This window comes from Manis pentadactyla, chromosome 3 (assembly GCF_030020395.1).
Source record: "Manis pentadactyla isolate mManPen7 chromosome 3, mManPen7.hap1, whole genome shotgun sequence".
NCBI classification, from domain to species: domain Eukaryota; kingdom Metazoa; phylum Chordata; class Mammalia; order Pholidota; family Manidae; genus Manis; species Manis pentadactyla.
Genome location: NC_080021.1, coordinates 104540676 through 104553989, shown reverse-complemented (window position 1 = coordinate 104553989; position 13314 = coordinate 104540676). Strand labels below are relative to the sequence as shown.

The following is a 13314-nucleotide window of genomic DNA, read 5'->3' as shown; positions in this document are numbered from 1 at the left end:
AGTCTCTTCAACAGATGCTGCTGGCAAAACTGCACAGCTACATGTAGGAGAATGAAACTCGACCATTGTCAACCCAAATATAAAAGTAAAATCAAAACGGATCAAAGACCTGAATGTAAGTCATGAAACCATTGAACTCTTGGGAGAAAACATAGGCAAAAACCCCTTAGACATAAACATGAGTGACCTCTTCTTGAACATATCTCCCCAGGCAAGGAAAACAACAGCAAAAATGAGTAAGTGGGACTATATTAAGCTGAAAAGCTTCTGTACAGTGAAAGACACCATCAATAGAACAAAAAGGATCCCTACAGTATGGGAGAATATATTTGAAAATGACACATCCGATAAAGGCTTGACGTCCAGAATATATAAGGAGCTCACACGCCTCAACAAACAAAAAACAAAGAACCCAATTAAAAAATGGGCAGAGGAACTGAACACACAGTTCTCCAAAAAAGAAATACAGATGGCCAACAGACACATGAAAAGATGCTCCACATCACTAATTATCAGAGAAATGCAAATTAAAACTACAATGAGGTATCACCTCACACCAGTAAGGATGGCTGCCATCCAAAAGACAAACAACAACAAATGTTGGCGAGGCTGTGGAGTAAGGGGAACCCTCCTACACTGCTGGTGGGAATGTAAGTTAGTTCAACCATTGTGGAAAGCAGTATGGAGGTACATCAAAATGCTCAAAACAGACTTACCATTTGACCCAGGAATTCCACTCCTAGGAATTTACCCTAAGAACGCAGCAATCAAGTTTGAGAAAGACAGATGCACCCCTATGTTTATTGCAGCACTATTTACAATAGCCAAGAATTGGAAGCAACCTAAATGTCCATCAATAGATGAATGGATAAAGAAGATGTGGTACATATACACAATGGAATACTACTCAGCCATAAGAAAAGGGCAAATCCAACCATTTGCAGCAACATGGATGGAGCTGGAGGGTATTATGCTCAGTGAAACAAGCCAAGCGGAGAAAGAGAAATACCAAATGATTTCACTTATCTGTGGAATATAAGAACAAAGGAAAAACTGAAGGAACAAAACAGCAGCAGAATCACAGAACTCAAGAATGGACTAACAGGTACCAAAGGGAAAGGGACTGGGGAGGATGGGTGGGTAGGCAGGGATAAGGGGGGGAGAAGTAGGGGGGTATTAAGATTAACATGCATGGGGGGGTAGGAGAAAAGGGAGGGCTGTACAACACAGAGAAGGCAAGTAGTGATTCTACAACATTTTGCTATGCTGATGGACAGTGACTGTAAAGGGGTTTATAGGGGAGACCTGGTATAGGGGAGAGCCTAGTAAACATAATATTCGTCATGTAAGTGTAGATTAGTGATACCAAAAACAAAGGAAAAAAAGAAAAAGGGCAGTTCCTGTGTGGTAACCTCCAACGAGTTCTACACAGGGTATAAAGGTCATATAAAAGTGTAGGCAAAGGGTCTGTTTGTGTTTATACAGAGGATCAAAGCCTAATTGGGCTACCCCGAAAATGAACTAAGATACGATATGAAAAAGAACTTCCAACATCTGCACTCTCTGGCAGACTCATGCCAGAAGATGATCATCAAAAAACCCCAACAAAGATCCACGCACTGCTACAGCTGTAGATGCACTCATCCCACCAGTTCCTGGACTTGCCATGGGAATGAGGAAGGAGATATCTAAGCTGGCCTGTGCATACAGTAAAACAACAAATTTGACTGGATCTATACTGTTGGAACTCAACCAAGAATTAGGAGAAGTGCAAATTGTAGCGCTCCAAATTCTTACAACTATAGACTATTTACTGTTAAAAGAACATATGGCATGTGAACAGTCCCCAGGAATGGGTTGTTTTAATTGGTCTGATTTCTCTCATACTGTTCAAGTTCAGTTGGACAATATTCACCATATCATAGATAAGTTTTCACAAATGCCTAAAGTGCCTAACTGGTTTTCTTGGTTTCACTGGAGATGGCTGGTAATTACAGATATGCTTTGGTTATGTAACTATACTCCTATTATGTTAATGTGTGTGCGCAATTTAAGTAGTAGCTTAAAACCTATATATGCTGAAGTTACTCTACAAGAAGATATGTCAAAGAAATAATCAATCTTCCCATGTTTTCTTCCGCCTGCTACTTCTATAGCTTTTCTTCTTTCTTCCTAATTACAACCCTTAAATAGAATTCGTGCCTCATATCAAATTTACCGAGTATCATAATTCTTCCAAGTGGTAAAGATACCTCAAGACAAATGCTGGGCATAGAAGCCACAGGGCATAAATATGCAAAGAAGTAAAAAGCAACCCTTTTCAAACAATAAGGCTTCCCTCTCACTTACCAACTTCACATGTCCCTGTATGGCCCCGGAAGATGACTGGTTAGCCAGAGACGGGTAAGATTCCTCAAGGGAGGAACAACCTAAGACAGGCACAGTCGCAGGGGGGCCATCAGGTGAGAAATTGGGGATCAACAGAGGTGAGGCTTAGAACCTCACCCCCCGTTCTGAGAGAAATCTTCTGCATACGTGGATGTTTTATTGCCCTTGTCTAGCTTGGATTAACACATAGTCTACAGGCACACACCTGATCATCTACATTTGCTCTCTTACAACACTGAACTATGTTTTCTACCTTTATCTTGTATCTACCTACCACTTCAGCATTTTATTAAAAATAATAATAATAAAGAGAGAAATGTGGTATCCACATATAAATCAAGTATAAAAACCAAATAAGTATTCATATTTGAACTGACTGTTTAGAGTTCATAATGCATGTGCAAAACCGAAAGTTTCTGTGATGCCTGCCCTTGTACTGTTCACCATGTAAAAACTTATTCACTATGTAAGAATTTGTTCTCCATGTAAGAACTTGTTTGTTATGCCTCAGAAGATTGGAGACTGACGAAAATTAGGCTTGGGGTGGATTAATGATTGTGCATTGAGCATTGACTCCCCTATACAGAATTTTATTGTGATTAACAACCATTTGATCAATAAATATGAGAGATGCCCTCACAAAAAAAAAAAAAAAAAAGGACAGACTTCCAATGGTAAAATAAATAAGTAACTGGGATGTAATGTATAGCATAAGGAATATAGTCAAGATATTGTAACAGCTTGGTAGGGTGATAGCTGGAACCTAGAATTATGTATATAAATGTTCTACCACTGTGTTGTACACTTGAAACTCATGTAATGTAATACAGTGCATCAACTACCCTTCAATAAAAAATAATTATTTAAAAAAAAAAAAAAAAACAAGTGTGCCAGGAGCTCCCTCCTCTGGCAGGAATACACACTGCACAGGAAATGGCTGACATCTTTTATTAAAGTTCATTCACCAATCTCTTAAAAAAAAAAAAAAAAAAAAAAAAAGAACATAAGGGATGTGAACATTCCCCAGGAATGGGTTGTTTTAATTGGTCTGATTTCTCTCAGACTGTTCAAGTTCAGCTGGACAATATCCACCATATCATAGATAAGTTTTCACAAATGCCTAAGGTGCCTAACTGGTTTTCTTGGTTTCACTGGAGATGGCTGGTAATTACAGATATGCTTTGGTTATGTAACTATACTCCTATTATGTTGATGTGTGTGCGCAATTTAAGTAGTAGCTTAAAACCTATACATGCTGAAGTTACTCTACAAGAAGATATGTCAAAGAAATAATCAATCTTCCCATGTTTTCTTCCGCCTGCTGCTTCTATAGCTTTTCTTCTTCCTTCCTAATTACAACCCTTAAATAGAATTCGTGCCTCATATCAAATTTACCGAGTATCATAATTCTTCCAAGTGGTAAAGATACCTCAAGACAAATGCTGGGCATAGAAGCCACTGGGCATAAATATGCAAAGAAGTAAAAAGCTAACCATTTCAAACAATAAGGCTTCTCTCTCACTTACCAACTTTACATCTCCCTGTATGGCCCCGGAAGATGACTGGTTAGCCAGAGACGGGTAAGATTCCTCAAGGGAGGAACAACCTAAGACAGTCACAGTCGCAGGGGGGTCATCAGGTGAGAAATTGGGGATCAACAGAGGTGAGGCTTAGAACCTCACCCCCCCGTTCTGAGAGAAATCTTCTGCAAACGTGGATGTTTTATTGCCCTTGTCTAGCTTGGATTAACACATAGTCTACAGGCACACACCTGATCATCTACATTTGCTCTCTTACAACACTAAACTATGTTTTCTACCTTTATCTTGTATCTACCTACCACTTCAGCATTTTATTAAAAATAATAATAATAAAGCTAGAAATGTGGTATCCACATATTAATCAAGTATAGAAACCAAATGAGTATTCATATTTGAACTGACTGTTTATAGTTCATAATGCATGAGCAAAACCGAAAGTTTCTGTGATGACTGCCCTTGTATTGTTCACTATGTAACTTATTCATTATGTAAGAATTGGTTCTCTATGCAAGAACTTGTTTGTTATACCTCAGAAGATTGGAGACTGACGAAAATTAGGCTTGGGGTGGATTAATGATTGTGCATTGAGCATTGACTCCCCTATACAGAATTTTATTGTCCTTAACAACCATTTGATCAATAAATATGAGAGATGCCCTCAGGAAAAAAAAAAAAAAAAAAAAAAAAAAAGGACAGACTTCCAATGGTAAAATAAATAAGTAACCGGGATGTAATGTATAGCATAAGGAATATAGTCAAGATATTGTAACAGCTTGGTAGGGTGATAGCTGGAACCTAGAATTATGTATATAAATGTTTTATCACTGTGTTGTACACTTGAAACTAATGTAATGTAACACTGTGCGTCAACCACCCTTCAATAAAAAATAATTATCTAAAAAAAAAAAAAAATTAAGTAACAAAACCAACTCGAGTCTGTTTCACTTCCTTTCCCTGGCTCACTCTTTGACTGACATGCTAATTTTTCAGCAAATCAATCAAGTGAGAGGGGGGAAAAAGAGAAAAGGTCAGGTCACTAAGTGGGTAATAAAATCCTAAAAAGTTTAAGAGTTATCGGTAATAAAAACCCACAAATAACAAAGGCCTCTGGTTAAGCTCACGTATGAATTGTATCATTCCTCTTAAAGAAAAAATAAATGAAAATTAAGAAACACTGTATTAGTCCTAGCTGAATTCCTCTGCACTCCAGCAGGTATCATTAGGAAAAGAATGGCAAATATGAATAAACAGGAAAATGGAGTTGGACATTAAAAATTCCTTTACTTGAAGTTCATCATTTCAAAAGGAACAAGTGAAGAAAAAAAATATTGAAAAACTTTTATGTACTACTAATAGTTCGCAATAACATAGTCTTTTTTTAGGCAACTGCATTATTTCAAGAATTTGGAAAGGCAGAACCCAGAAAGATTTGTTATGAAGTCTATGAAAAAGAACTTTTTAAGTCTGCTAAGCAAGGTATCACTCAGTTTAAAACAAATAACCACAGCTCTGGGCAACCATAAATAGAAATGTGTTAATGAACCAGAGAAGGAATGAATACTATAACATAGCACTCCACTGTTCGTTCAAACAGAAAGGCTGTGTTGTTCAGCACCCAATGGTACAGGCACTAACGTTCCTTTCTCAAGAAGTAGTTTACATTTAAAAATAAAAATGAAGTCAGAGCTCTTAAAAAGGAAGGAGGCAGTATGAAACAGGAGTTGAAAGCCAGCATAAAAGTCAGTTGTATACATTTCAGTTTCATCATCTTTGATATGGTTACCCTAAGAATACCTATTTTAATTGCTGCTAAATCAATTATACCTACCATAATCAAATATACCTACCTGACATAGCAAATGTTTGAAAAATGCAAACAGGAATGGCCATTATGATTGGTAATGTTTTGCTTAGTCTAAAGAAGTGATGTCCAAGAAAGTACAGTTCTCTGCTTTGAGTGACTGACTTCAAGTTTTAAAAATCAACTTTAGAAACATTTTTGTATTGGTTCCAGGTTTATAAACACTGTATACAGTTTTATGTTTAAACACACACAACAGAATAATAAAGAAACTTTCCTCATGACAAAAAGAAATGACTTGTTTACTTTCATTTATTTATTTGTTCAGCAAACTATTATTTTTAAGGCATCTGGCATTGAGAGGCAGTAGGGGTACAGAAGAAAACAAGATAGGCCGGAATGAAATAATTACAATAAATATTTCAATTATATTGATGATCAGCCTAGGGGTCCTCATGGACGGAAGAGTGGTGAAGGAAATCAATGAGTGATATCTGAACTGACTCCTGACACAGAAGAGGCCAGATCAGTGCTTCTCCTCTGATTTTATTCATTACTCAAACCCTGACCCCACCAAGAATCTTTTTAGACTTTGTTTCCTAACTGCCCTCTGAAATGTTAATACCACAGATATGCTGTATATCTATTTCCATACTATATAATACTTTTTTGCCCTCAAGAAAAAATTCTTGGTCCTATAGGTGCCAACATCACTCAGTGGAGGGCAGGAGACAAGCAGTCCCCCAGATGGAGGGACTGTGTATATGAAACCTTGAGTCCGATTATTTGAGAGGCTATGACCCCACTATCTCCTAGCCATTGTTGTTGAAGAACGAATGAATTCAGTTTTGGATATGCTAAATTTGAGGAATATCTGAGACATCCAAGTGGAAGTGTCAAAAGACAGGTGGATACCTGCCTGTGAAGGTTAGAGGGAAGGATAAGCCTAAAAAGATGATAATGGATGAGAGGTATTGAAGAGAAGACACAGTTACCAGGGTCAGGTTCTGCTGAGAGGTTAAGGAAGATGAGAACTGAGGGATACCTGAAAGATTCAGTGAATTGGAAGTCACTGTGTCTCACCTGTTGAGGGGGATGAGTGGAATAAATGTAGTCCATGCAGACCCATCTGGTTGTCTCCAAAATCTACACAGAATGAAAATCAGAGGTGAGTTAGGTTGCTGATCTTATAAAACCAAAGTAAACACACTGAAAAATATTTTTTCAAAAAAGTTGTCCTTACTTGTTTCTGATATTAAGGTTGATGATGTAAGTAAAATGAAAAAGCCTCTAAGTGTAGGGGCCGGCCTACGGCCGAGGCTGAGTCCCACTATGGCTGAACACCGCCCTTCCACTCTAGTTGACCAATGCCCTAAGATGGCGCACGCTTCCTGGGCGCCACCCTGCCTGGTTTGGTGGCATTAGCATAAGGAAGTTGCTCCTATAGGCTTGCATGATCTTGATCACCATAGGCCAGCTTCCTTTATATAAGGCATAAGCAGGAAAGAGAAGCACTCACTCACTCTCTCACTCTCTCACTCATTCTCTCTCAATCTCTGTCTCTCTCTCCTCTCATTCTTCCTCTCACTCGCTCCCCCCGGCTGTTGCTTCTTCTCACTCACCTTCTCCCGGCCTTCCGAGCAACAATAAACAACTGAAGTGAACCAGGTCTGTGTACGTATCGCTGTCGTCACCGCCACAAGGGGCGAACGCGGTATCTAAGCATTTGATGATTGCCTTAAACATAAAAAAAAGTGAAAGAAGATTCAATTTCTCTTCTCCCTCTACCACAGTAAAATAAATGAACCGTGAAATGTTAGTGTGTATGGGAATAAGGAGAATTTTGTCTCCAGTATCAGAAACTGCTCAAATAATCATGGCCTTGTTAGGGGTTCATATATTAACTAGATATCTCAAGGGTTAGTTTTAGGGTAGCGTTCAAATACATAACCAATCAAAAAAGTCTTAGCATCATTTGTTCACTGAGATGCTGAGCATTTCATACTGCTAAGTAGTTGATCTGCTACCATTTACCACTACAAACTCCAGATGAACCAGACCTATGATAAGTATTTTTAAGTTCATGTTTACATAAAACATGCCAGAATCCTGGAAGTAGAAAGACTGGAAGATATTATCCAATAAAAGAATCCTTTCTATATATCATAGAGATGGAAAAACAGAAAATAACATAATTAGGTCCCTTGGCAATAAGAAACGTTGATGAAAATAAATTCTTCCTCTCTTTTTTTCCCTCTACCACAGTCTTCAGTGGAATCTTGAGCTCAAGAAAAAAAAAAATCTTTAAATTTTGATGCTTACAGTGACTTGGGGAATTTTATCCCCAAGGAGCAGGAGATACTATCTTAAAGTTGTCATTCTAGTAAGTCATTATTTCAAAAGCATAATACCCATATGTACCCATAACTATGAGATCCAATATTCTTGCAGTTTTTTCAGTTCAAAAAAACTAAAAATAGAGAATTTCATAGAATAAAGTGGTAAAACAGTCTACATCAAAAACTGATAGATTATAAGGCTACAAATACAGTAAATCTGCAAATTATTCAGTAACAATCAAGTATGAAAAAAAGCCTTCTGTTCTAGGTCTTGTCTGAGAACTAAGTTACGACACTGAAGCTGCCTACACAGGAACAGTCACTGTGTAAGCCTCCATCTGCTGCACTCACAGCTCCAAGGCATTTGACAGTTCCTGTCTTTGTCTCCTCCACAGTTTCATAAGCTCCTCAACAGCACGAGACTATGTTGTATTTTTGCTTCTAGCACATAGTAAGCACTCAAGACAGAATGACTGAATATATATAATGATAGTTTCATATACCCTAGTTTTTATATCTATGAAACTGCAAACAGGTCTAATCGTTTCATTTTCTATTGGCATAAAAAGTGAAAGTGACAATAGTTAGTCTCTACATTGTTCTGCATTTTAGTTTTGTGATATAGTTGAAAGCAAAACCTGTCTACTTAAAACCATACATTTTTATCTTGCAAAAAAATGTACAAATAAAACAGAAATATGTAGTACATGCTATTAGTCTCCCAATTATGTACTCAAAAGGTTAAAGTTCCTATTTTAACCTTTATGGGGAGAAATCATAGAATGCTTTAAATACTTACTTCTAGCCTCTTCCATTTACACACAGAAAAATATAGCCATGCATGTCCTCAACACCCTTTTAAAAAGAGACTTTGCTCTGTACTGTTCTTAAAGTTCAGTTTTCTAGGTACAAACTCACATACGTTTTGTTCAAGGGATATTTACTGCTTGTCCACATACACCAGGCACTGAGTTGTCAAAGATGCTTAAGGCATGGTATCTGCCTCCAAAAACCTCAATATCTCTTTGTGGGGACTGATATGTAAAATTTATTCAATATATAATGAGGCAAGAAAAGCAGCATGAAGCACGGAGGAGGAAGGACCTTGGGCAACATGTCATTTCCTAAGTAATTATTAGTAGTAAACAGGTTTCAGAGCAAAGTTCTGCACCATGTCTACTGCTTTCCATAGCATTCACAAGTAGTCCATTAATGCATTTTCTGAAAGTATCTTTGGACTTCCTTCTTTTTGTTTTCCAAATATAAAAGGGACTATGCTTCTTCAAGAAAACAGACTACAATCCTACAGCAGATATTTAATGGTAATTCACCCAACCTCTAAAGTTGCTGACTCCACCTCTTAGTAGAAAGGTCTTCTTCTCTGTTGGGGAGCACTACTGCAGACTGGTGGGACTGACCTTGTATGCAGATCTGGAAGGTGGGCTCTGACTGGCTGGAGCTAACAAGCGCAGTCCATTTCCTTTCAGTTACTGGGTGAGGGATATGCAGGTGACATAAACTGTGATAATGAAACTGACAGATGGTTTGGAGGAGGGGTTCTCTCTATCTAGATACAAAAAGGAAACATGGAGTTCTGACTGGCAGCCTTGGGACAAAACGATCATGCAGAAGGGGTGAACTGAAAGAGTCCTAGCAAATAGTGTTTGGACTGGCTTTATCACCTAGAATTGAAAAGTAAGCCTTTAAATCCCTTTACTGTTCAAACTAGTTTGGGTTTTCTGTTAAACACAACTCAAAGTATTGTGATACCATCTCTAAGACAGCTTACCCTCACAAATTATATACATGTTACATTTTAATTTATCAGACTCTTCTCTCTACTATGGGGGCAGTCTATCATGCCTTGGTCACTGCCCCACACTTACACCATTTCCTTTGGGATGCTTATTAAGTAATCACTCACTAGAAAGTCAGTGTCTGCTCCTGTCCTCACACTGAGGAGCCCTGGTTAACATAATGGGGAGAAATCTTTGGACTGTTACATATTTCTCAGTAGAGATTTACTTTTTAGATTGTGGAAACAGTAGAAGCACCAACTTTTTTATTTCCTTATAAACCTATGGATTGACACAGGTCACTTTTAAAGAAGTATTCACAAGTGGTCCTTTAATTAACACAGAAACACTAGTGATCTACTAAATTCTTCTATCATAAAAGAAAAACAGCAACAACAGATTTGAGAAAACTACACTCTTATTCTTAAAACCAGGAGTATAAAGTGACTAGTGAGACAAAAACTAAGGTACAAAAGGGATGAAAATGTTAGCTAATAAAATATTAGGCCAAAAATATGTCAATAAATATTAAATGATGAAACTCCTTTCAACAAGCTAAAGTAATTCAATCCAGGCACAGCCAACTAATAATTAGATACCAATTTAAGGAAAAAATAATAATTGTATTTTAAATTGATGATCCTTACCAACTGCTTATTTTGAATGTATTCCCTTAGTTTATCTATTTTATCCCCTTGTTTGTTTGATAGTTCCACTTCATACATGTTGAAGTATAAATCCTGGGAACAGACTGGAGAAAAGCAGAAAAACAGAATATTTCTTACTTTAAATCCAAATTTTTTATAGCCATTTTACTCATTTTATGTTAAAAAGATGAAAGAAAAAATTGGACTACTATTCAGAAGACAGTTATCATTCATTGTTCTTGGCTCTAAAATTTAAGAAAGTTACTGCATAGAGCATTTAAAAACAATGCTTTCATTTATACTGACACTATAATAGGATTAACAAGGCAAATACATACTATATAAATAATATACTATATAAATAATATAGTTCCATGAATTAGTCATTTAAATGACAAAAAAATTTCTTTCTCATGTTTTCTGGTTTCTTCTTCCTTCCACCATGAAAACTGTTCTCCTTGAAAGGCAAGGTTATGAGTTTCCAACTATTTGTAAGCATATGCTGCTTGCTCACTTCCCTCAGTACTCTACATTAAAGCTAGTCTTTGTCCTCTTAGATGAATCTACCTTTCAGTTTCTAGTTAGCCTCTGAAGAACTGAATCACGTAACAGCTCTGCAACTTTCCAAAATGCCCTTTTAAGAGTCACTTAAGGCAAAGCAGAAGAGTATGTGTGTGTATATGTGTGCATGTATGCAAGAGAGAGTGGAAAATAATTGGAACAAAATCCAGGACATGCAGTGTATCATTACATTTAACAGACCTTTCCCCTCCAAGTAATTCTGTTTTCTAAAGGCAGCTCCTGGTAATCTTTTTCCCAAAGACGACACTTTCATTATATACTTAAAATCTAGTTCATACGGTCTAAAAAACAAAACAATACCATGCATTGTAATAAACACTGAATCTATCTATAGCTTCATAATTGTTGGTTTTCTAATATAAATACAAACAAAAGTATCATAACCACAAGTCCTTAAATTAATACTCCATATCAAATAATGTTCATATTTAAAAATATTAACAGATTTTTTAATATATCGCCCCATAGACCATGGTCTGCAAATACGTTCACATTTTCTGAATGTATTTTTGGTGTAAGCAAAATATCCAGATGTATGGAAGAACTATGCACACTGGAATGAAAATTTTCTGAAAATTAAGCTATATAAGAGTTGGAAACTTCTGAAAATACTGGGTTGCAGTGCCAGAGAAGGAACTGCATCCAGACTTTTGCATCATTTCTCCTGACTACTTTTTCCCTCTTCAAAACTTATTTTGAAATACTTGTAGACTTTATAGATGCCCTTTCTTCCCTTAAACACTTCTGTGTGTATCCTTAAAATAGGGCATTTTCCTTATACAACCACAAAACAATTAGCAATTAAGTTAACAAAGATAAAGTACAATTGTTTACTGTACAGACCTTATTCAATTTTGTCAACTGTCTCATGAAGGTCCTTTATGAAGAAAGAAAACAATTTTGGGGGAGAGGGTCCAGGATTCAATCCAGGATGACACACTGTGTTTAGTTATGTCTCCTTAATCTCCTCTAATCTGGTATAGTCTCTGAAGTCTTTATCTTTAATGACCTTGACATTTTTGAAGAACATGGACCATTTACTTTCCAGAATATCCCTCAATTTAGGTATGTCTAATGTTTCCTCCTAATTAGTTTGGCAGGAATGCCACTGATATGTCATTCTCTGTGCTTTGTATCAGAGCAAATGATATTTTTTCCATTCCTGGCCATGTTAACTTAGCCATTTATTTAAGATGGTAGCTACAGTTTTGTTTTTTTCATTGTAAAGTCTGCACTTTCCCCTTTATGATTACTAAGTCACGAGTAAATATTGTGAGATGTGTATAAAACTTATTTCAAGACCAAGATCTGAATTTAGACCTGAGTTTAGGCCGCCTGTGTCACAGCCCTGTGCTGGACATATCTACCCCAAAGTATTTTAATCCAAAACCAAGTACAAGTGCTCTGCCTCACACCAGAGCTGATTAAGCAAGACCCCAAAATGAGAATTAGAAACAATTATAGAAGCATTAGTAGAGAACACAAACTCAACACTTACAGTTGTGCTGGAACCACTGAACCGTAAGAGGACCAAAGAGTGGTATCACACAGCAGACAGCCTTGAATAATTAACTTCCCTTTCCATGGAGAGAGAACTTTAAGAAATGAGGGAAGAAAAAACTGATTATTTTATTTATGAACAAAATATTGGCTTAAAAAAAAACCTAAAATAATTCATTTCTTACCATTTTCACTGAGTTCAAATCTAGAGACAAAAATAAAAAGTATTTTTATAAGAGCAAAGGAAACAAATTCACTGAAACGAAGACACACATAATTACTTACACGCTTTTATGAGCTGCCACAGCCATCCTTTTCGGTTCTCTGTACTGAAAAGCTACAATTGCGTATGGACAGAGCTGCCTGGGTCGCTCAGTAACAGTGCTGCCTGAGAGTTCATAGAGATAATACTGGAAGAGGAAAGTAAGAGTTATAAAGGTAGTGCTATGGAATTCCACACACACCAAGTTTATCTCAATCCCACCCAGTTCTGAAATTTAACACATTAGATTCAGAAACGCACATTAGGAATGATTTATTCCCAGGTGATAATACCTGACTCAGTTCAAATGCACGAAAATGACTCGTCTTATGAGACACTTTATTAGTATTTGCAGCCACATGGCAATCATAGCCAGGAGATGGGCTAGTATAGTTAGCTGTATAATTCTCAGACACAAACTTGACTTTTCCCTAGAATGAAAATATTGAGACTAATCA

At 36.9% G+C, this 13314-nt stretch overlaps 1 protein-coding gene across 1 annotated transcript in view; it reads right to left on the bottom strand.

Annotated features, from left to right (window-relative positions):
• The window catches only part of LOC118915910 (protein TASOR 2-like), a 77021-nt gene that overhangs the window by 39746 nt on the left and 23961 nt on the right, over positions 1–13314 (bottom strand). Inside the window, 8 exon segments of the mRNA XM_057499349.1 lie at positions 6814–6876; positions 6974–7020; positions 7442–7467; positions 10513–10616; positions 11275–11375; positions 12593–12689; positions 12780–12799; positions 12880–13004. Of these exon segments, the coding sequence (XP_057355332.1) occupies positions 6814–6876; positions 6974–7020; positions 7442–7467; positions 10513–10616; positions 11275–11375; positions 12593–12689; positions 12780–12799; positions 12880–13004 (583 nt within the window).